The following is a 22,792-nucleotide window of genomic DNA, read 5'->3' as shown; positions in this document are numbered from 1 at the left end:
TTCCCCCGGGCGCGCGGGGGCTGTGCCGGAAGCGGCCGCGCGACCCGGAAGCGGAGCGGGCGCGTGCGCAGAGGCAGCGCTGCCCCAGCCCCGCCCACCGGCGGCCGCGGCATGAGGGGAGCGGGCCCAGGCCCGGCGGGGGCGCGGGGCTGGGCCGAGCCGGGGCACGGCACAGCCGGGCGGGGCTCGCGGGCTCGGGCGGGGCGCGGGGCGGGGCGGGACAGCCGCGGCTCCGCCCCTTCCGGCTGGCGGGAGGCGGTGGCACCGCCGGGACCGGGACCGGGACCGGGGCCGCTGCCGGACGCTTACGGTCTCTGTATCCCTTCAGGGGCGGCTGCGGCTCCTCCCCCGGTGCCCACCGGGTCCGGCCCCGCCGAGCGCCGGCGCTGAGGGCAGACCCCGGTGAGTCCCTCGCCGGTGTCCCCCGTGGTCAGACCGGGGCCACCCAGGGCTTTGCTGGGCCTGAGGGCCGCGGGCTGTGCGGTCACGCCGTGCTCTGGCCGGTCCCGGAGGCGGTCGGTGCCGGGGCGCAGCCCAGCCTGTCCCGGGTCGTGCCCGGTCCCCGCCCGCATCACTCGCCGTGCTGTCCCGGCGGCTCCGGTCCGCGTCCCGGCGGCCCTGGCTGTGCGAGCCGCGGCTCGGCCTCCCCGCCGATCGCTGCTGGCCCTTTGCAGGTGCCAGGGGCGCTGGATGTGTCGGGCTGTGGCCGTCCCGCGGGAGCCGTGGCCGTGCCGTGCTGCCAGCGATGATTCCCAGTCCCGTCTGTGCCCGGTGTCCCTGACTCTGCAGCTGCCCTGTCCCTGGGAAGCGCTGTGTCCCCGGGGGGATGCAGAGCCACCCGGTGCTTGGCCCAGCAGAGCAGGTATGCTCAGACTCCTCAGTCCCGCCTGAGTGCCACTGGTTCCTTCTCATGGCAGTGCCTCTGCCTCTGGCAGAGCTGACAGGGAATGCAGTACAGGCTGTGGGGTGTGGGCAGTGCTGTTGAGGAAGGGAGGGCAGGGGACAACTCTGGGGCGTAGAGAGGGAAGGACCACGGGGAGGGAACGTAGTGTGGCCATGGATTCGCAAGCTCTGAGCAAGCAAAACGGACAGATTTACCCCACTGCTGGAATGACCTGGCTCCTGGTCACTGAATGAACTGGGTCTCGCGTCCCTTGGCAACTGAACTCCAGTGAAGGGTGCTTCAGCGTTGACTCACCCCGGGGAGGAGAGCCCTGATGCCCTGGGGTGGGATGGGTGTGGGTGTCCCACTGCCCGGTGCCTGGGCTGGCTGTCATCGTGCTGCCTCTTCCCCGTGCTGGGGATTTGGGAGTTCTGTGGTGCTGCCCCTGTCATGTGGAGCTGAAGGAGTCAGGGTGGGGTGGGACAGGCTCGGGGCCTGTTGGCAGGCTGTGTGGAGCTGCTCTGGGGCCGAGGGGCTGTTCCCAGGCGCGGGCTCGCTCTCAGGAGCAGTTCCTCTGCAGGCTGAGCGGCGCCGACTGCAGCTGCCGATGGTTCCGCTGTTACCTGCGGTGAGGCTCAGGTAGGAGCCGGGCCATGGGGGCTGCCCCGGGGCCAGCCCCTCCCCGCTGCCCTCCGTAGTCCAACAGCAGCTGGTGGCGACCTTGGCGGGCCACCATGGACCAGCCCACACGTGTGTCCGGGCCCCGCCGGCTTCTGGGCTGCTTCAGGCGGAAGCCGCAGGCCGTCGGCGGGGAGACACCGCCGGAGCCGGAGCCGGAGCCGCAGGAGCCCGAGGAGACCCGTGTGGTGCTGCCGCTGGGCGAGGGCCCGGTGCTGGAGGAGTGTCCCCTGTGCCTGCTGCCGCAGCCCCCCGAGGCCTTTCCCAGCCTGGCCTGCTGCTCGCACCGCTCGTGCCGGGCCTGCCTGCAGCAGTACCTGCGCCTGGCCGTCCGCGAGAGCCGCGTGCCCGCGTCCTGCCCGCACTGCCCCGCCGCGCTCCACCCCGCCGACGTGCACCGCCTGCTGCCCGAGCCCGCCCTCCGCGACAAGTACGAGGAGTTCCTGCTGCGGCGGCTGCTGGTGGCCGATCCTGGCACCCGCTGGTGCCCTGCCCCTGACTGCAGGTACCACCGGCCACAGCACAGAGACGGGAATGCAGGGGTGGGCGTGGGCCCCCCTCCCGCAACACCAGTGTGTGCCTCTGTCCTGAGCCCTTCCCAGGCCAGGTTCCTCATCAGTTTGTCCTGTGTTGGGCTGGGTGTGTCCAAGGAAGTGTCCTTGCTGCTCTGGCTGCGGAGCCTGTACAGCTCTGCCAGGGCTGGAGTCCTTGGCTGTGCTAGACACTCTGTGAGCCGCAGGGCTGTGGATGCTGGACAGGGGGGGCTGGTGAGGGTGTATCCCAGCTCTCCTGAGCCGGGGCTGTGGCTCCAACTCAGTGCAGGACTGGGACTGCCACAGGCTGTGCTGGGGAGGGGGCACCCTGCTCCCCCCAGCTCCAACTGCCTTCTCCCCACAGTTTTGCTGTCTTTGCCCACGGCTGTGCCGAATGTCCCCGCATCACCTGTGGGCGCGAGGGCTGTGGCACCGAGTTCTGCTACCACTGCCGGCAGCCCTGGCACCCTGACGGCCCCTGTGCACCGGCCCCCAGCCTGGCCACCCCCACGGCACAGCTGGCCCAGCAGGAGGAGTTGGGCAATGGTGAGGCCCTGGCCCGGGGTGGGAGCAGCAGGGCTGGGGTTTGGCACAGTCGTGTGCCTCTGTGCCTCCTGCCTGCCTGTGGGGCTGCTGGAGCCAGGATCCAGAGTTCCCTCTGGCTGCCTCTGCTGCAGTCTCACAGCCCCTGTGCCATTTGGGCCAGGGTGTGTAGAGGGACCTCAGCCCTGCCATGATACCTGTGGGATGGGAAGAGCCTGGGACAGGCTGGGATGGATGCACACTACTCTGTCCTGCTCTCCCATCCCATCTTATCTCCCCCCAGCTGAGGCCGAGGACATCAAGGTCTGTCCTCGCTGCAGCGCCTTCATCATGAAGATCAACGATGGGAGCTGCAACCGCATGAACTGCACGGTCTGTGGGTGCCTCTTCTGTTGGCTCTGCCTGCGGGAGATCTCTGACGTGCACTTTCTGAGGTCAGTGCAGGGCCGTGGGGGCCCCAGGGTTGGGGTTAGCAGGGGGAGCAGGGTGGTCTGTGCTGCTGGGTGTGGCAGGGCTGGGGCCGGCTGTTGGCACCCTGTAGGAGGCAGCTGGAGCTCAGTGTGGGGGAGCCTGGCTGCCTGCTCCCACTGGGCCCATGGATATCCCCTGGCATGCCAGGCTGTGCTGGTCTGTGCCTGCCCCTTGCAGACACCTTGGCTCAGCCCCGCTGTGTCCCCACAGCCCCTCTGGCTGCACCTTCTGGGGGAAGAGGCCATGGTCCCGGACCCGGAGGATCCTGTGGCAGCTGGGCATGGTGCTGGGAGCGCCCATGGTCATCTCCCTTGCTGCGGGTGTTGCTGTCCCTGTCATTACCATCGGGATCCCCATCTACATGGGTAGGAAGGTACTGGCAGGTGGTCCTGGAGTGGTCCTGCTCCCTGCTGAGCCTGGTAGCCCATGGCCCTTGGCCTGGACAGACCCACAGTGCTCCCTGCTGCCCACAGCACACTTCTGTGCCACTCCTGACCACTGTTAGCACATCCCTGTGCCACCCCTGACAGCTCACAGTCCCTCCTTGCTGGGACCTTCTGCTGCCCCCCAGCAGCCCCTGCCAGTGTGGGTGTGCTCAGCCTGGGGAGCGGGGTCAGGGTGGGCAAAAGGAGGAAGGGTTCCAGGGGAGCTTTCCAGGTACACCTGTGCTGTGGCAGCAGTGCTGCTGTGGCTGTCCCTGAGGAGAGGGGTGGGTCCGGGTGGCTTTGGCTGCGGCTCTGGCAGGCTGGGAAGAGGCTGTGTCCCTGGGGCTATGCTCTTTGTAGAGCTCTTCACCTTTCTGTCTCGTCCTTGAGGTGCTGGGCCAGAGCCGGCGAAGCAGCCTCTCCGGGTGCCAGCAGTGCCTCTCTGTCACCAGCAGTGTCCTCCTCTCTCTCTTCGTGTCCCCTATCATAACAGCTCTCACTGTGGGTGAGTGCCGAGGGCACTGCCTGTGTTTTGGAGTGGGGCTGTGCCTGTGGGGGATGTCTGGGAGCAGAGGCACCGGGGCTGGGGCTGGGCAGTGACCACTTGCCCGCTGCAGGTGTGGGCGTGCCCCTGGTGCTCACCTACGTGTACGGGACCGTGGTGCTGTCGCTGTGCCGGAGCCGCTGGGGCTGCAGGGGTGGCCGCGCGCCCGGAGACCTCGGCGTGGTGGAGCTGGACAACCTGGCTAAACGTAAGCCCCACGCAGCTGCCAGGCCCTGGCTGTGCCCTCCCTGCTGCGGCAGGGAGCAGCCCATGGCAGCAGTGTGCTCTCTGTCCCCAGTGAACGAGCTGTGGTCAGTGCTGCCCAGCCCCAGAGCAGGTGAGGATGGAGCTCCAGACCCCGCTGCCTCCCTCCCCAGCAGCAGCCGCAGTGCGCGCCCAGGGCCAGCATGGCCAGAACAGGACAGCCAGTCAGCCAGCACAGTGGCCCTTGCAGGGAGTATGCTGAGTGAGGGCCAGGACACCTCGGACAGGTGAGCAGGGTGTGCTGAGGGAGCTAGGGGAGCAGCACATCCCTTCCAAACAGCCTCCCCCGCTGCCGCCGTGCTGGGCAGGGAGGGGCGGTGTCCCCCTGCTGTGCAGGGAGGGACGGTGTCCCCTCTGGGCCGCTGCCCTGAAGCCAGTGTCTGTCTGCAGGGAAGGCGTTACCATCGAGGTGGAGGTGTCGGTTGAAGCGGTGCCACGTTCTGCCCGGCAGCAGAGCCTCAGCAGTGCCCTGTCTGGGCAGAGCCTCTCTGGGGACTCCCTGGCAGCCACCAGTGACAGGGGCAGCTCCGTGGGTGTCCCTGTGGAGTGATGGGGGCCTGAGGGAGAGAGTCTTGATCCACACATAGGCCCTAATCCTGCCTGTGGCAGAGCCAGTCCCCCTCTGCCAGCACGCCTAGCCCTGGGAGCCGGGTCCTGGGGGGGTGCCAGCTGCACCCAGCACTGCTGCACCTTGCACTAGCCCTGTCCACCCCTTTCCCAGAGGCACCACTAGGAAATAAAGCTGCTTTCTGAGGGTCCCTCTGTCTCCTGTGGCAAACCTCCCCTGACAGTGCAGCCCCCTGGTGTGCACGACAGGCATCACATCTGCACTGGTGTGAGGAAGAGCCCACCCAGGCACTGCAGGGCCTGTCGTGGCCTCTGCCCTGCCTGCACCAGCTGATCTGCCCCGAGAGCAGGCTGCAGGGCTGGGGGCGGGCAGCAGCTCCAGTCTGGTGCTGATCCTGATACTGCAGGGGTCCGTCCTGCAGTAAGGCCAGTGTGGAGGGACACAGAGTAACACCCTGGGCTGCAGGTGGGGACCTAGTGCCAGATGGGTTGTGTAGTCTCAGGCACTGGGGTCCTCACCCCTCTACCCTGCAGCGTCCTGGGGAAAAAAGGCTACTTCTGGATGCTTTGCTGCTCAGAGCTGGGGAGTCACAGACTGAGTAAAGGATTTGGGTTGGAAGGGAAATTAAAGCTCATTGTTGTCCCCTTGCCACAGGCAGGGATACTGTCCACTAGACCAGGTTGTTCTGGGCTTTGTCCAGTCCAGCCTTGAACACTTCAAGGGATGGGGCAGCCACAGCTTCTCTGAGCGACCTGTGCCAGGGCCTCACTGCAGAATTTCTCCCCAATTTCCCATCTAATCCTGCTCTCTGGCAGTGGGAAACCCTTTCCCCTTGTCCAAAGTCCTTCCAGCTTTCTTGGAGCCCCTTTAGGCACTGTGACTCTAAGGTCTCCCTGGATCTTTCCCCAGACTGAACATCCCCAGCTGTCTCAGCCTATCTCCATAGGGTTTGGTTAGGGACAAATGTTCACTTCCCCACCCCACCTTCCTCACCTCCCCCTCCAGGAAAGAATGGAGGACCAAGACCACACTTTATTTTCTCATCTTTTAGTTTGAAAAAAGTATTGATTCAAAGTGTACAACTGAACACGGTGTGGCTGCAGCACCACCGCCAGATTGTTTCACAAATAAAAACAGAAAGGGCCTTAAATAATCGGGTGCAGATTAAAAAAACCTCAACAGTGAAAAAGTTCTTCCCTCCAAACAGAAATTTCACAGGCACAGAAATGGCAACAACCACATGGAGACAATGGGGGACATCCTCCTCCTCCTGACACGGACCCTGCGCTGCCGCGCCCCCGGGCGCCGCTCCGGCCTCGCTCCCTCTTTGGAATGGTTACTGATGAACTGTGTGACACGCCCTCTAACCAGACCCGCCCCACCCCCCGACCAGGACACGGACAGACAAGGCCTCTGCTAAGGCTAAAAAAAGGACAAGACCTGCAGTCTTGAGTTCAGCATGGGTAAGAAACGAGTCTGGTGAGCACAGCCCAGTCCCCAGGTGGGCCCTGCTACTCCAGTTTGGCCTTCTTGGTGCTGTCCCCACCGTTCTCCTCTGCTGGTGCTGCTGCCTCCCCCAGTTTCCGCTTCCCACTCTCCGCAGGTGGGTGTGTGTTACGGGGTTTGAAGCTGATAATGATGCAGGTCATGTTATCGCAGCCCGTGCCATCCCCTGAGGTGTCTGGAGCCAAGCACTGATCCAGCAGCTGGGGAGGGACAGGGCAAGTCAGCAGAGGGAACAGATACATGCTGGGACCAGCCCGAGGTACTGGGCCCACCCCAGCACCTGACAGGGGCTGGGGCTGCCAGGCCAGACTCTGCAGGAGTCAAACAGTCAAGTGCTGTTCCCACAGGGAACAGGGACAGAGATGGCCCCAGCAGCCCCACGTTTATGAATGTGGGCAGAAATTCCTTTGGCTGGACAGCACCCTGAGGTCAGACACTGGCTGGAACGCTCAGGGTAGCCCTGTGAGGGAGTGGGAGGGCAGAGCCAGGCACCAAGCTGGGATGCAGAGGCACCACGTTGCTGGAGGAACAGCAGAGCTCCTCTTACCTCTTCTACAATGGAGGAGAGCGGCCGCAGGACTCCATTCTCATCCTTCTGGGTGATCTTCGACTGGATGAAATCCACCACTTCCTGGCTGCTCATCACATTCCTGCAGAGCAGAGACGTCAGAAAGGCAGGCAAAGGGAGCACACGGGCCATAGTGCCCAACAGGCCTTGCTCAGGCCCAGCTCTGGAGAAAGGCTGGAGCAGTGATGCCCCACAGCACAATGGCTCCCTTACCACTCACCAGATTCCATCACAGGCAATGACCATGAAGTCGTGGTCATCGTTTATTGTCAGCACTTTGATGTCAGGCAAGGCAGAGATCATCTGCTCTTCCGGAGGGAGGTTCTTGTTCCGCTTGTAGAAGTGATCCCCTGTGGTGGGGAGGAAGATGTCTGCTGAGCAGCACTGCCCTGCTCAGGGCATTACCCGTGGGATCAGCGAGTGCTCCCGCAACCTGGGATCTGGCTGTGGGCCATGAAGCAGAGGAACCATTGCAGGTTCCTTGTTTAAGCTCTGGCAAGCCCAAGGAAGAGGGGTCTTGGCAAGCTCAGCTTCTCTTTACTCCAAACCAAGTGCCCCTTACCCACCTGCTGGATCAACTGACACCAGGCCAAGAGCACACAGCACCTGTCACCTGAAGAGGCTGTGGCTGCCCCATCCCTGGAAGTGTTCAACATGGCTGGATGGGGCCTGGAACAACCTGGTCTAGTGAAGGTCCCTGCCCATGGCTGTGGCTGGAACTGGTTGAGCTTTAAGGTCCCTTCCCACCCAAACCACTTCAGGGTTCATTTTGTGATTCAAAGTTCAATTGAGAAAACTGGACTCAGCTCTGGCTAGCAGTTTATCAGGAATCATCCTACAAAGGGACTTCCAGGGCTACCACAAAGTTGCAGGTGGGAATGGCAGTGTCTTCCTAGATAATAAACTCTTTATTTCCATCCCAGAGATGTTTTTTGTATCTTTACACTAAGATAATGATTTCAGTGGTTTGGGTCCTTCTGTACACACTCAGATAAGTAAATGGGTTCAAACTGCCATGAAGCCAGGTCCCCAAGAAGCAACACACAAAGATTCCTCAATAACCCAGTAAGCAGGAAAAGTCCTGTTCTAAAGCCAGCAGTCTGGTTTTGGGACAGTTTACATGTGGTGGTTTCTGAAAACTCAGCTGCTGGCACAACAGCCTGGGATGTGTCAGATGTTGCTTTCCACAGATGTCTAACTATTTCACAGCCATTTTCTCCAATTAGACTGAAATCTCCCATCAGATAGTGAAGAGGTTTCACTCATCAATTAAAAGCTGTTCCCCAAGTGCTGCCAGCATCCCCCCTCCTGCTCACCGATGGCCCTGGAGAGGTTGAGGCCGCCGTTCACCCTGCCATCCATGGTGACCTTGCCCCCAGCATTCTTTATCCTGGCCAGCTCCACCTCGTCCTCGGGCTTGTGGTCGTAGGACATGTCGACAGCCTTGCCCCCCTCCGACACCACGCAGCGCGAGTCCCCGGCGTTGGCCACGATCAGCTGCTTGCCCCGGATCAGCGCCACCACAGCCGTGGTCCCGCTGTCCGAGCCAGGCTGCAAGAGACAGCGTTTTGGTGAGCTTTCTCTATCTCAGGTCATGAAGGGACCTGGCAGAGCTGCACAGCCCCAGCAGTGTCCCAGATCCCTGGGTGCTGCACTGCACCCCATAAGCACACACGGAACAGAGACAGCCTGAGGGAAGTGGGAAAAACCAGGAGGGTGTTCCCTGAGGAGCAGGGCTAGGCAACACCTCCATCCCAGCCTCAGGCAGCATGGTGGGTCAGGATTCTCTGCTGTTCCATAGGTCTGTACCCACCCCTCTGATGTGTTAATTCCAACCCCAGCCCAGCTTGAGCACAGCCTCACTTCAAGTTGGGACATTTCCCCAAAGGGAGAAATTGGCACCTTGGAAGCCATGTCCCCTTTACCTGCCCTCCTGGGTCCCTGGCCTGCCTGCGTGTGCTGACATGGGCTGAAGAGCCACAGCCCTGGCCTGGTGAGGAGCCATGCTGTGCTCTGGAGCAGTGGTGCCAGCAGAGCCCTCCTGTTCTTGCCCCCTGCTCTCCCTCCACACCGCTTTCCAAGCGCCTCAGGCCCAGCAGCAGGATCAGCCTCTTCAATCCCAGCCTGCTGTCCAGATCCAGGCCCATGCCTCAGCTTTTGCACAAACCCAGGCTGTCGGCAGCTCCCTCAGCCCCAGGACATGGCCCAGGCTGTTCCATCCCCATCTGAGCAGGAACAACCCCTATCTGAGTCTCCCAAGTGCCCCTGGCTCCACACTGAACTGGAGAACACAAAACCAAGGTGTTCACCTCCTCTTTCCCCTCCATGCCCGGTAACAACATTTCCTCCTCTTCGTCCTCATCCTCCTCTGCTTCTTCAGTGTCATCCTCTTCATCTTCATTCTCTGCCTCTTCACTGCTATAACCGTCCTCATCCTCACTACATTCCTACAAGAAAGGAGAGAAACCACAGGAGTCACACAGGACACTTGGTGCTGTCCCCCCACTGGTCCCTCCATCCTGGGGACCAATGGTCAGTTCCCCAGAGGTGTGAGGTGACCTGCCATGTGTCCCCCACACTGGATGGCTGGTATCACTACAGCAGTGGATGAAGGGATGGTGCATGCAGCAGGACCAAGGGCTATCAGCTCTGGCCGCTGCAGGATGAGGGTGTGTCCTTCGGGGTTAGCTCAACAATCCCAAACATTCCCATGGGATGGCCTCAAAGGATCAGCCTGAAACACCTGCTCCTAGGAACACACCTAGGATGAGCCAGAGACTCGTCTCAAGTACCACCATAAGCAATGCATTCTGCCCAGCCAGAAGGCCACTCTGTTCCAGTGTTTTTTCCTACCTCACTGTCTTCCTCCTCTTCCTCAACCTCATCTGACTCATCCTCACTGTCCTCAAAAAATTTGGATTTGGTTGTGCGCTGGGGCTTTCCCGTGGAGGAGCAGGAGGGCCCGGCCTCCCCAGTAGAAGAGGTGACGGCCTCGTCACCTTTGCCTAGTTCAGGCTTCTGCAGAGCAGGGCTGTTGCCTCCAGCGCTGGCTTTGTCTGAGGTGGAGGAAATACCCGTGATTTCTTCGTCTGGCTTCCCGTTCTTCCTCTCCTTGTGGTCGGGAAGCTCCCCTGGGTCAGCCTCTCCGTTCATATTTGACTCCCCATCATGCTGCTTGCCTGTCCCCTCCACAGCGCTATCCCCAGCTGCAGCTACAGACTTGGCTTTGAGGTTCTTGGTGCAGTTTTGTCCATAACGTGTGAGAAGCTCCTCGATGGTCATTGTGGCTTCTTCATGCAGAAGAGCAGCTTCCTCATTATCCACTGCAAACGGAAGAGGGAGGGGACAAGGACAGGGAGGATGAGAGAGCAGGACACCCAGCACAGGGGGTCCTCTGGTGAGCTGCCCCAGCTGAGGCTGCTGCTGGCAGAGCTCCAGCAGCGCTGCCCAGGCTGGCTCTGAGCACACAGCCAGGCCTGTGCCCTCCCACAGCTCCCAGATGCTACAGGTGAGCAGGATGGGAACAGCAAGGCCACAGTTCTGACCACAGCACCCACTGCCCGTGCCCCCACTGCCCCAGACCTGGTGCTCCCTGGCTGGCTGACAGCACCACAGAGTGCTCACATCAAGGGTGTGGCAGAGCACAAACCCCTTGGGAGCTGCAGGGAAGCAGAGTCACCACTTCCATGTGCAGGTCTGGTCATTAATGCTGCATCTGGGAATGAGAACAGCTGCTCCACAGGCTTGGAACACCCCAGGGATCCCCACCAGCTGTCACCTGTACAACAGGTGAGAGCACAGCTTTGGCCATCTCCCAAGAGGGACTAGACAGAAAGTGGGATCACTCTCCCCAGTGACCATGGGCCAAAAACCACTGCTTCTCTGCTGACATCCTCCTGCATATTGTTTTCTTTGCTATTTAATCCCAAAAGGAAAACACATACAGATAGCCCCAATGCTCCTCAAAACACAGAACAAAAAGAAAGAAAACCCAACTACCCATCCACCCACTTCATGCCTGTCAGCTGGAGAAAAAGAAACAACAAATTCATCGTTTCCAGATGGACATATTGTTCAAGGTGACATGATGACCTTGCATCTGCCTCAAGGCTGGTCACAAGGTACTTAGGGAGAACAGCACAGGATTCCACCCCAGGAAACACCTCCTGGGCTGGCAACCACTTGCTGGTGGAACACTTGCTTTTTTGTGGGAAGAAGAATTGCTGGAAACACCAGGATCTACTTCAATCCTATCTCCCTGCCACCAGCCAGGGAGAGCTGAGCACAGCATACCACATCACTTCCCTTCCACAACTGAGCCTAGCTCAGAGTTCCTGACATATTGTGGTGTGGATACTGGTGAAGATTCAGGGAAGGATGCAGCTTGCACTTTCCCAAGTTGCTCAAAGAAAGCAGAAGCAAAGTAATTAATAACAGAGATTGGCACCTGGTGTTGATCACAGAACAGTGCATGAGCTAAGTGATGATTTGGTAAAAGCATGTTTTCAAGAGGTGTTGGCTTTCTTGGACCAATGAGCTTTTTCTATCCTGTGTTCCACGATCTTGTCTATAGAAGTGCAGCTGCTTTTTAATGAATCACTTCTTTCCTGCCCCAGAAGGAAGTGATGTGTTGCTGTATCATTCACCATTCCTAGTCTGATAGTGACATCGTGGAACCCTGCAGCCCATGGAGGAGGCTCTATAAAATGGTGACAGGCTGTTTTGTTATCCAAAGCATTAAGCTCACAAATGGCTAAGGGCTCCCCTAGCACCAGTATAAAGCCATGGACAATGCTAAGGGGCAGTAGTTCAACTCAGCCAAAATTTAACTGAGAAACTGGGACAGAAAACCTTGTGCCCAAGGAGATGTGACCCTGCTGCTCTACATCCCTGTCCTGGAGCTGCAGCCTTGTCTGCTCAGTAGCATCTGACTTACCATCATCTTCATCAGCGACCTTCTCCTTCTCATCTTCATCGTCCTGTGGCCGCCCAGCCATCTGGGAGAGCTCCTTGATCACCTCCTCTGTGGTGAGCTTGGCATCAATGGCCAAGAATGCATCTTCCAGGGCCTGTGTGTGAACACAGACATGAGTGGGCAGCAGCCCCTCCCCTACAGGAGGCCAGCCTGCCACACTGTGCAATCCAGTCTCTTCCAGCTTGCACACTGTCACTAACCACAACATGGCTGCAGCAGGCAGGGACCCACAGGCTTCTCCTGCTCCAGTGCCCTGCTGCAGCAGGGACACCCCCAGTCAGCTGCCAGGACTACTGCCAGACAGGTTCTGGACAGCTCCAAGAATGGAGACTCCATCACCTCCCTGGACAATTCACCCAACTTGGCACTGACACCAGGGCTTTCCTCTGTGCTGGAGCTCACAGGGCAGAGCTGGCTCCTTACCTTCTGCAATTTGCCTTCCTTGTAGGCCTTCTGGTCTTTGATGATCTCAGGAAGATACTTGGCACAGTACAGGGCAACTTCTTCTCCTGGAAAAGAGCAGAAACACACTGATCCTTCCAGTCAGAACCTCTTGAGCAATGGAATTCCTGAGGTAAACCCTGGGACACAACCAGAGCTGCTCCAGACACAGAACAGTGACACAGCAGCTGAGTGTGGGGACCCTGCTCACACCTTCCCAGCAGGATGTGCAGATGACCTTGGCAAACCTCAGAGCTTCAAATCACCAGTTCTGGCCAATGCTGTGAACTTCCTGAGAGGGAACAGTGACATTTAGGCTGACTCTCTAGGTCCAGCCTACCTGCAAATCTTTAATTTCACATGTCAGTGAAAGCAGAAGGAAAGGGAAGCTTTTGCTCACTGCAGGTTCTATGGGAGCATTACCAACGTGCAGTGAGCACATAACAAGTGTTCTGTCTCTAGTGTGTGTTCCAGACCAATGGCAGTGAGATCCCAGAGACTGAGATGAACCTCTCAAGAGATGGGGCAGCCACTTGGCACAGGAAAGAGCACAGCCAGATAAATGGGATAACCAGTATTGAGGGACAGCTCAAGTCAAGGGCTCATCCTAGAGCAGCTGGGAGATTTTAAAAAGCTTGGTAAGTAATGGTGTCAGGTATGGAATAGGGCATGGGAGGCATTTGTTTAGATCCTGAATCTGCTACTAAGAGAGAAGGAAGAATAAAGAGAGGGATGATGAGTTTCTGTAGTTTATCTTGAATAGGGCAAGAAAGAGTAGGGACAGTTGTAAGGGATCAGACTAGTCCACTGAGGTTTTTGTATGAGCGAAGTGTAGGACACAGGAACATGGCTCACACCTCACACAGAAGAAAAATTAGAGCCAGAAACTGAGAAACAAATGAAATGACTGCACAGAAAGATGGAGAGGAGCAGGGCAAGCTGCAGGCAGGTGGAGGGTGCCAGTGCAGGGTCCAGGAACATCCTGAAGCTCTGCTGGACCAATCATTCCCTGTCAAAGTACAAAGAAGCAGCAGTGTGGGTGGCTGGGCACAGCATGCCAGAGCCTGCCTGCACCTGGGGCTTTCCTGTGGCTGTAGGCACAACCAGAGCCACATGGGCTCCTGTGGGGTCAGGTAAACTGATCTTGGGAACACCTGAGCCAGCACTGTGACCTGCAGCTGTTAAGAGATACAAATCCCCTCTGACATGCTCTGGTCTATCCATTACCAGCTCCAACCCTTCCAGCCCATGGTGGGTGCCAAGAAAGGACTGTTGTGGTTTAACCCCAGGGGCCAAATAAGCACCACCAGCCACTTGCTCACCTCTTGTGGAACCAGGGAATGGATTGGAAGAGTAACAGGAAACCCTTGAGTCCAGAGAAGTTTAAAACAATAACAGTAACAGTATTTTTTTTAATAGTGAAAAGGCAAATAGCAAAGGGAGAGAAATAAACCTCAGGATAGATGAGCAATTTGAGATATCTGCCAATGAAGACATTATTAAAAGAATGACTAAAGCCCAAGTAGACAGCAATGGAGACTGATCAAACACTCCCTGCTCCCCACTCAAGGGGCAGAGTTCCCAATCTGGGGGAATCTGGGGGCAAGGAGGCCAGAGCACATAGAAAAGCAGCTGGGGAAGGCAAAAAACTGGCTCAGCAGCATCTTTCAAACACTGGAAAGCTTGTCCACAATAGGGAAACACAAGAGAAAAACTGATGAATGAAATGGAAAATTTTAATATGTAAAGAAATCCCCAAACTCACCCTTTTTCAAATAACGCAGTAATAAAAACTTTTCCCAACCTATCTGGAACAGGAAGCTTACTGGAGAATTCCAGGCAGAGAGATGACTAAGGTATATGAGAGAAGCTAAATTCTGTTTTTGCACTGCCAGCTAATAATGCTTACCAAGGATCCCACCCAAAAACTTACATTGGAGAGAGCTGAGAAATTGCTTCCAACTGAAGAACAAACAGAGCAATAAAACCACACAATAATAGGGAATGGGCAAAAAAACTCCTTTTCTAAGTCAGATTCAGTTATATCCATATCCTTCCTGATAGGGTTTGTCTAGGAAGAGCTGTAGAGATTCAATCACTAGAAAACTAAAATATGAGTTACAAACTCATGCCAGTGCTTTGCCATTCTGTGCCTTTCCCTAATGTCTATATTGACTCTTCCCCATTGTATTTAAGAACCCCAAAGACAATACTTAATGTCCTACACTAACAGGAGTGTCACGAGTGTCCAAAGTCTCTGAAATCAAACACATGGAGTAAGACCTTGGCAGCTGAGAAACCAACACACTGAGCTCAGGGGACAGCAGATGGTTTGATACTGTTCATTCTTGACCCATCTGTGGTAGATGCTCCTTATCTTTATTTCACAGCAGTTCCTGAGGTGGTAGCTCCTCATCCCTACATCCCATTTCCTTGTCATTCTCTGCCCCTCAGCACCAACCCATCATCCCATGTTCTCAAAGATCCCTTCAGGATATCAGTGACTGCTCCACATGGGTCCCTGCACACTCTAAGGTGATGCTCAGGAAAAAAATAATTTCAGGAGATGAAATAGATTCTTCAGACTGAGATGACATCTTTGGAAGTTACTTGCTATATAGGCAGCAGTGACAGTCACAAACTGGACACTGTGTTATAAAGCCAATGAACAGGATGAAACAGGCAGTTTACTGCATCTGCTCACACAGATTTTCAAAGAGCTTTCAAATAAATCATCAAATGTTTTCCATACTAAGCTGCCACAAGAAAAGCAGGGAGGTTAGAGAAGAGCAGTTTTCAGAATGGAGGATGGCCACTGGGAGAGCTCCTTGAAAAGCTGTGTTGTTCAACAACTACATAAATTAGCAGGAAAAGAGGTCAGTAAAACATAAGGGATCAGTCTGGATGATCAAAATTAAAATAATTTGCAAGATTTAACAGCAGAATCTTGAGCTCTTACATTATATTGGCAGAGGAAATCCTGTAATAATATTAGCAATAATATTTAATAGCAATATTCAGTCATACAAGCAGAGACAAGCCTAGGACTCCTCTGACTGGAAAAAGACATGGAGTCCAAAACAGTCAAAGTGAAAAATACTACTAAAGTTGATTATTCACTTATTCCTTGTGCCATGGATACTACAGTGAAATTATCAGACAGCAGATTTAACCATATCTTTTTCAAAAAAAGACTCTTTGCAAAATGCACAGTGCAAACAATCACCAAATGTAGAAAACTTCTTAAAATGCAATTAGATGAATTTGTGAAGAGTTAGTTCATCCAGAAGACTCCAGCACGTCTCCAAGATGGAGAGGCTGCAATCTCCAGTTTAAGGAACCCTTACAGGGAATGGATCTGTCTGTTTTGATTTTCACTCTTTCCTTGGACACCCACTAGAACACCTGACACTGCCTAGAGTCAATCTCAGGTGATTTTTCTAACCACTTTTTCTTCTGTTACTCTCCTGCCCAGCTTATCCACCACAAAACCAGCGATTCTCAAAAGGTATAAAGGATGGAATACAAATCTGATTTCAACTTCAGATCAAACCCCAACCTCCCTTCTAGGACCCCCAAGGGGTTCAGAACCTCTGTTGATGGTATCTACCAAAGAAAATGCTTGCCACCAAGGAGCAGAATTGCCACCACCAGATGGATGCCCCAGCAGGCACAGACAGCTGGAGGGGTCCCACTGCAGGGCAGGACAGAGCAAAGCAGATGCAGTTACCTCCGTGTCCATCGTAGACAGAGAACATGGCTGTTTCACTGTCCAGCTCGGGAATGCAGTTGTGGGCATCCTGAAAGAGAGAGCAAAGGCCTGGAATGACAGGGGTTGCATTAGACCCACAGAAAACCACAGAAACACAAATTTGTTTGGGTTGGAAAAGCCCTCTGAGACCACTGAGCCCAACCACTGCCAACCCAAAGTGCTGTCCCATGCACCCAAGAACCACATCCACAGGGCATTTAAACCCCTCTAGGGATGTGGACTCCACCCCTGCCCTGGGCAGCTGTGCCAGGGCTGGACAAACCTTTCCATGAAGGAATTGCTCACATGAGTGAACCTGAACCTGCCCTAGCACAGCTCGAGACTGTTTCCCCTTCTCCTGTCTGTTGTTTCCTGGAGACAAGTGTGACCCCACGGGGCTGCACCCTCCTGTTAAGGAGCTGTAAAGAGTGAGGAGGTCCCCCTGATCCTCCTGTTCTCAGGCTGAACCTTCCCCAACTCCCCCAGCCCCTCCTCACCAGACTGGTGCTCCAGACCTTTCCCCAGCTCCATTCCCATCTCTGACAAAGCACAAAGGTCAACGCCACAAGCCATGTACAGAAGGTCTCCAGGAGGTCTCTGGAACAGCCAGCTTTGAGGAAGGCACCCTGTGATTTTACAGCAGGGCCTGCACTTCTTTCCCTATGGACAAGCAAACCCACCTTGGTATTGCAGCACAGAGCCTGGAACAGATGGCCAGGCTGAACCTTTCTCCTAAGCCCTGCCCCTGCCCCGATAACCTCCCAACATTCCTTCAAGTCCAGCCCTCAGCACCTGACACATCCCACACTCCTGCCTCAGGAAGAACATGTATCCTGTGATATGTTCAGCAATGCCATCTTTTCTGTGGTTCATCACCTCAAACGTGCTACAACTGCCCCAAAACACTGTGCTTACTCCAAGACAGCAGTCTCAAATATCTGGATGTGTCCATGCTGCCAGCAATATTCCAAAATTTACACACCACAGAACTAGATCACAGCCCAGCAACCACTGAGTTCTACTGCTTTTTTATGTATGACTCCTCACAGTCTCTTCACTCTCCAGAGTTCCAGTATCTTGTAAAAAGAGAGCTTTGTTCCTTGCTCAAGACACAGGAACAGTGAGGTTCTGGGTTTATGTAGCACTCTTTGCAATAGACCTGCTGGCACTGGCATGAAAAGAGCTTCTGAGCAGGCAGGTGACCATCTGAGTTCAAAACGAGTAATGACCAAATGATAATGCAGGAAATTTCCCAGCCCTCACTGCAGGGAGCAAATGGAAACAGGGATAAAGAAGCAGCATTTTAGTGCTCACTTTTCTGACATTCACAGAAGCTACTGAGACAGGGAACCCCCAACACAATAACTGGGATAAGTCCCAGGTGACCAAACAGCAGTGTAATTAAAGAGATGCAAATGTTGCTGGGGAGGAAACTGAGCACTGGCACCAAAACCAGTCTGTGCTGCCCTTGCTGGGCCCCCCCTGCAGCCTGTCCTGATGTGTCCCCTCACTGAGCCCAGCCCCAGGGGCACCTGGGCAGGGAGGGCTGCGTGGGGGCTTGCTCTGCACACAGGGCAAAGCCAGGGCCTGGCAGCGTCCAGCCCAGCCTGGAGCCCTGCTCAGGGAGCTGCAGTGACTGTCCTCTCACTGACTCTGATCTTGTGTGCCAGAAGAGCTCACACAGATTCCAAAAGTCCTCTCCCTGCTATCCATCCAGTCACTGACTGGTTACTATAACAGTGGTGAAAAACTGTCTGAAACATCAAGCACCCAATTCAGCTGAAATGAGTAAGTAAATTAATAAATTGACCTCCGAGTTAATTTAACAAATCTCCCTATTTTGAACCCAACTCTCACAGTTTTTGAAGCAAGGGCTTTTGCTCTAAGCCTGGGAGAGGAATGAAGCTGCAAACTGGGGCCATTGGTGTCACACTGTGGGGGTGCAGTCAAAAGAGGTGCAAAGAGTTTGGAAAAGCCCCATCCAACCACATCCTGTGCCTCCCACTGTACCCAGAGAACTCCTCTGGACCACAACACTGACTTCAGCCCTCTCCTTTGTTGCTTCTAGTACCTGATACAATTTTTTTTTTTTGTATCCTTATCCTTGGGACCCTTCACCTGCCCCAAACATTTCCTTACTCCCAAAGCAACCTCTCTGCACTTAGTTACAGTATTTCTTCAGAGCCCTGTACACCCACCTCACTTGAAGGCTCCTAAAACCCAAGTACAAGGTGACAAAAAGCTCCTTACACCCAAAATACCTGTCTTACTAGGTGCACACTCTTACTGGCTTCACCAACACACACAGAACCACAGCACTAAGCACAAACATTTTCTGACGACTTTCTCCAAGCCTTGCAGAAGAGCAAAAGTACAACTGAACATGAAGAAAACAAAACAGAACAAATCCCCATAACAAGATAAGATAGAGAGCAAAACACAGTGCTGGAATGCACAAAAAATGGACTGCTCAGCTGTGCAAAACACATTTCCCTCCCATCAGGCTCAGAAGCAATCTGCAGCAGGTTCAACTGCTGCCATATGCTTGTTTCTGGGGGTAACTCAACTAAATCATGCACACTGGCCTCAGTGCTGCCTCTGCCAGCACAGATAAACCAGAGATGCTGGGTAGTGCAGAAGCTACATCTGCAGCTTGGGGCCCTTGTCCCAGAGCCATGTCCCAGCTGTGGGGGGCTGAGGGAGCCCACCAGCACCACAAATCTGGGCTCTCCCTCCTCCCAGCCTGGCTCCCTAACACATCCCAGCTCTGTGCAAAGGGATGCCAGAGCCATGGCTGCATTTAGCTGCTTACATGCACGTTAATCGCCTTTGAGATGACCCTCAGTGCTCCAGCAATGTCCTGTGCCAGCAGATCCCCCTCCAGGGCCATGGCAAGGACCAGCTCAGACACTGTCAGCCAGCTCTGCACTCTGAGTGAGTCTCAGCTGCACGAGCACCAGTTCTGCATCTTCCACCCCGAGAACCAGAGCCCAGGATTCCACACACTGCAAGGAGGAAACACCCCTGCTCACTGATTTGTCACCTGTACAACTGCTGTCCCACTCCAAGAAGTGGTGAAGTGTCTGACAAAATGGCTTAAGAACCTATATCAGCAAAAATTCAACATCTGAGAGCCTGAACAGGACATCCTCTCCAAACCAGCCCTAGAGCTGCAAACCAAACACTGAGATGTACCTGAGGTGTCTGCAGGGACCAGGATTAATCCTTACTGAATCCAGCTGTTTACTGCTGACCAGAAGGGAAAATAAACCAGCACATTACTGGTACTCACAGAGGGTCTGAAGTTCACAAAGCAGCAGGGCCAGCAGCCCCACACATCAACCAAGAGCTTTAAGAGCAGTTACTGCAGCCTCCTGCACTGGGGGAACACAGGCAAACACCTGGATCCTCAGCCAGGTGTGGTTTGGTGGTAGCTCATCTGCCCACAAAGAGTTCAGCAAAGCCAGGACTGCCAACAGGAGACTGACAGTAGCCATGAGAATTCTTCCTACAAATTTTCCTATAAGCAAATAAAAACAGGGAGGAAGCACAGCAAGACACCAACTCTTCATTTTAGGGGAGAAAAACCAGGCATGTTCCCTGAGAATTTCCCACTTGCTTTCACTTCGTACTTCACCTCAAGCACCAAACGCTCCTTTCCTTCGTTCTTTACTCCGAATCCCTCATTTCCCGCAGGGATTTATCCAGCCGCACGTGTCCCCCACGGCACGGGGGGATGTCCCCGCAGGAGCCGGAACATGCGGCTGCCGTGCGGAATTCGGGAAAGGCTGGGGCGGCACCGGGAGAGTCAGAATGCCCCTCGCGGCCTCGGGAGGGAGGGGGTGACCGAGAGCCCCCGGACTCCGTGCCGCTCGGCGCCGCCGGGGCCTGCGGGCGCGCAGCCGGGAGTGCCGGGTGTGGATGCGGCCGCCCCGCCAGCCTCACCCCCTCACCTCCATGGAGACGCGCCATCCCTGCATGGCGCTGAACCCGAAGTGCAGCGGGCGCGGCCCGAGCCCGGCGCCGTCCCCGGAGCTCTTCACCGTGTTGGGCTGCGACAAATAGGCGCCCATTGCGGCCGCGGCGGCCTCGGTCGGCGGCGACCGGACCGGACCGGGGGCGCGGGCGGACTGCGGGGGTGGCGGGACCTCGCACCGGCGGGCGGCGACCGGAAGTCGCGCGGCCGGAAGCTCGGCGGCCGGAAGCGCCGACCATAGAGGCGCGGCTAGAGCGGCACCGCGGCCCGCTCCGCCCCGGGACTACCTACACGGCCCGCCGGTAGCTGCGACCTGCCCTGAGGCTCCTCCGGGAGAACAGCGGACTTGGAGCAGGTGATGCCGCCGGCAGCCGGTGCCGCGGACGCCCGCTCGCATAGATAAAGCCACACACACTCAAAACTACCACAATTATCGCCCTGCCCCTCTATATAAGGGGCCCTCGCGCAGACAGCGCCTTATATAGGCTGAGTCACGCCCACCGTCCAATCAGCGGCCCGGAGGGCCCAGTCTCGCTATCTCATTGGCTGTACAAGGGGCTGCCCCGCCCTATTCACGATCCCTCACTGCCCTTCGCGCAGGGCGCCCCCTATCGCGTGACGTACGGAGGAGCCCCTCCTGCCGGCCATTGGCGGGTGCTGACGCGCCGCTCGCGGCGCTGATTGGCTGCGGCAGAGGCCCCGCCCCGCACGGCGCGTTACGCAGCGCGGCGGTTGCGGCGGAGACTTGCTCGGGACCGGGAGGTACCGCGGGCCCGGTAAGTGCGCGGCTCCCACCCCTCGGCCCCCGCCTCGCCCCGGGACCGGCTAGGTCGGACGCCGCTGGCAGGCCCGGGGCGCGGCCTCGGCTGACAGGCCCGGCGGGCGCGGCCCGGTCCGCCCGGCGGGCCCGGCCCGGCCTGGCGCCCCTCCGCGCCTCACGGACCGCGCCTCTCCCGCAGGGTGTGCGACCGCAGCATGTCGGAGGGCGAGTCCAAGCAGGTGCCCAGCAGCGGCTCCGACCCCAAGCCGGAGCCCGCCTCGTCTGGCCCGGGGATGACCTCGGTGTCTGCGCCGGTGACTTCCGCGGCGCCCCCAGAGGAGGAGGAGGAGGAGAGCGAGGACGAGTCCGAGATCCTGGAGGAGTCGCCGTGCGGCCGCTGGCAGAAGCGGCGCGAGGAGGTCAGTGCCGGGGGCCGGTTCCCGGAGCTGGGCTGCGGGGGAGCCCGGGTGGGGCCCGCGCGGCCGTTTCTCCCTCCTCCCCCCGCCTTCCCCCCATCCCCGGTGCTCCTGCCACCTGTCCCCGGGGCAGCCAGGCCCCGGAGCGGGGGCCCGTCGCGCTCCCGGGAGGCAGGGAGAAGGGTGGCGCTCGGCCAGCCGCAGGGCTGCCGTTCCTCGGGCCCGGAGCGTCTCGGCTGGAGCGCAGGCAGTGCTGTGTTCCCCTGCCGCAGGCCGGTGTGAAGGCCAGCTGTTGCTGCTGTGGAGTAGGAGTGGCTCCGGCGTTCTCGGTGTGCATCGCGTTTCACAGATCTTTCTCTCTGGGAATGGTCAAAATCAGTGACTGGATAGTTCTTGGTGTTCACTGGGGAGTGTAGATGGTTCCTGCTGCCGAGGTGGCCAGTTACTTGAGCCAGTTACCCGGGCTCATCAGCTTTTGAGTCCTCACTCTTGCTTTGCTGTGTCATCTGCAACCAGGATCAGGCACAGTCAGCTCTCACAGGCTTGTTTCTTGGCCTGTCCCACCCGCTCCCACTGCTCAGTGCGTGAGCTGGCAGTGTACTGTGTAAAGGCACAAGGAGACTAGATCGTGTTGTTTGGGACATACTGTTTTTTCTGCTCACTGCTAGGCTCTGTTTTTCTTGCTGGGGGCTGTCTGCAGAAGCTGGTTTCTGCTGTGTGCTGGCTCAGTGCCCCTGCTCTAGCAGGGCAGGCTGTGCAGCCCTGGCAGGTCCTGACAGCCGGGCAGTGTGCTCGCTCCAGTGCTGCGGCACAAGTGCTGATGGGGCTTTTCTCAGCCGAGTCAGGGGCTGAGCGCAGGGGTTTGTCTGCTTTGTCCACCACTGCAAAAAGGGCAGTGATGGTGAGAGAGTCATTTGTTCTGATGTAAATTTGGAGGTCAAAATAAGGTCAGGGATTCCCTGCAGTTCTTCACCTTTGCTTGCTGAGAGCTGTCACGGTTTGGTTTAGTGTGAGCCCAACGCTGGCATGGTGAGGTCAGAATGTGCCTTTTCTGGTGAGACTCTGCAGAATGGTTACAAATGTAGCTTTAACATCAGAAAAAAGGTTTCCTTTCTCCCTTTTTTTAAAGAAGTGTGAAGCTCTGGCTCTGTCCTTCACAATATATTCCATACCTGAAGTGCTTTATCTCTTGCTCTGTGCTGACAGGGCACTTACTGGAGAATAAAGCTGGTTGGTTTGTGTCATGTTTTCAGTGTGTTTTATTTAGTACTGATCATTTTGAGACAAAGAGACACAGGGTTTTCTGTGTTCCCCTACACTACAAGTAATATTTGGGTGTTTTCTTTGGATTTCAGTTCCCTCTCGGCAGACAAATGAAATCAATTGAAATTTTGGCGTGGCTAAATTATTGTGTTACGGCTTCAGGTTGCCTCTGTAGAGGTCAGAGCTCTGCTGTACCACCACAGGTTGAGGGATGGGTATTGGGCCAC

At 56.6% G+C, this 22,792-nt stretch overlaps 3 protein-coding genes across 5 annotated transcripts in view; 2 read left to right on the top strand and 1 right to left on the bottom strand.

Moving 5' to 3' along the window:
* The first annotated feature begins 235 nt into the window (after window positions 1-235).
* On the top strand, window positions 236-7,909 carry LOC130250996 (E3 ubiquitin-protein ligase RNF19B-like). Of its 3 annotated transcripts, XR_008840082.1 has the most exons (12): window positions 315-402; window positions 675-862; window positions 1,464-1,522; window positions 1,671-2,066; window positions 2,459-2,640; window positions 2,921-3,071; window positions 3,319-3,481; window positions 3,924-4,038; window positions 4,151-4,285; window positions 4,376-4,568; window positions 4,732-6,372; window positions 6,763-7,909. XR_008840082.1 is itself a non-coding variant. In XM_056487273.1 (11 exons), exons 2-11 carry the CDS (start codon window positions 827-829, stop codon window positions 4,889-4,891), a joined length of 1,590 nt encoding a protein of 529 aa, XP_056343248.1. In that variant the 5' UTR covers window positions 236-402; window positions 675-826; the 3' UTR covers window positions 4,892-7,909. The 3 variants fall into 3 exon arrangements, 2 of the variants coding, with proteins under 2 accessions (XP_056343248.1, XP_056343250.1); XM_056487273.1 differs by having other exon boundaries at window positions 236-402; window positions 4,732-7,909; XM_056487275.1 differs by lacking the exons at window positions 315-402; window positions 675-862 and having other exon boundaries at window positions 1,466-2,066; window positions 4,732-7,909.
* On the bottom strand, window positions 5,943-20,578 carry PPM1G (protein phosphatase, Mg2+/Mn2+ dependent 1G). Its single transcript, XM_056487271.1, has 10 exons — window positions 20,104-20,578; window positions 16,130-16,199; window positions 12,382-12,467; window positions 11,920-12,052; window positions 9,837-10,306; window positions 9,293-9,430; window positions 8,300-8,534; window positions 7,204-7,333; window positions 6,963-7,065; window positions 5,943-6,615 (listed from the first exon to the last, which is right to left on the bottom strand). Exons 1-10 carry the CDS (start codon window positions 20,221-20,223, stop codon window positions 6,421-6,423), a joined length of 1,680 nt encoding a protein of 559 aa, XP_056343246.1. The 5' UTR covers window positions 20,224-20,578; the 3' UTR covers window positions 5,943-6,420.
* A 75-nt stretch (window positions 20,579-20,653) lies between these two features.
* NRBP1 (nuclear receptor binding protein 1) overlaps window positions 20,654-22,792 on the top strand; it is a 33,134-nt gene continuing 30,995 nt past the window's right edge. The window contains exons 1-2 of the mRNA XM_056487272.1: window positions 20,654-20,902; window positions 21,086-21,305. Of these exons, the coding sequence (XP_056343247.1) occupies window positions 21,102-21,305 (204 nt within the window). The 5' untranslated portion in view covers window positions 20,654-20,902; window positions 21,086-21,101. The remainder of the gene's footprint in view (window positions 20,903-21,085; window positions 21,306-22,792) is intronic.

This window comes from Oenanthe melanoleuca, chromosome 3 (genome assembly GCF_029582105.1).
Source record: "Oenanthe melanoleuca isolate GR-GAL-2019-014 chromosome 3, OMel1.0, whole genome shotgun sequence".
NCBI lineage: Eukaryota > Metazoa > Chordata > Aves > Passeriformes > Muscicapidae > Oenanthe > Oenanthe melanoleuca.
The sequence above is the reverse complement of the archived record's forward strand: the minus strand, read 5'-3'. Positions and strand labels throughout refer to the sequence as shown.

What these genes read in the sequence shown, in the direction of transcription:
- LOC130250996 (XM_056487273.1), top strand. Translation starts at nt 827, where the DNA reads ATGCAGAGCCACCCGGTGCTTGGCCCAGCAGAGCAG. An exon ending in GCAGGAGGAGTTGGGCAATG is followed by an intron (nt 2,641 to 2,920) that starts GTGAGGCCCTGG and finishes ATCTCCCCCCAG; the next exon opens with CTGAGGCCGAGGACATCAAG. An exon ending in CATAACAGCTCTCACTGTGG is followed by an intron (nt 4,039 to 4,150) that starts GTGAGTGCCGAG and finishes TGCCCGCTGCAG; the next exon opens with GTGTGGGCGTGCCCCTGGTG.
- PPM1G (XM_056487271.1), bottom strand. Translation starts at nt 20,223, where the DNA reads ATGGGCGCCTATTTGTCGCAGCCCAACACGGTGAAGAGCTCCGGGGAC. An exon ending in GATGGCGCGTCTCCATGGAG is followed by an intron (nt 16,200 to 20,103) that starts GTGAGGGGGTGA and finishes TCTCTCTTTCAG; the next exon opens with GATGCCCACAACTGCATTCC. An exon ending in TGTCTACGATGGACACGGAG is followed by an intron (nt 12,468 to 16,129) that starts GTAACTGCATCT and finishes GCTCTTTTCCAG; the next exon opens with GAGAAGAAGTTGCCCTGTAC.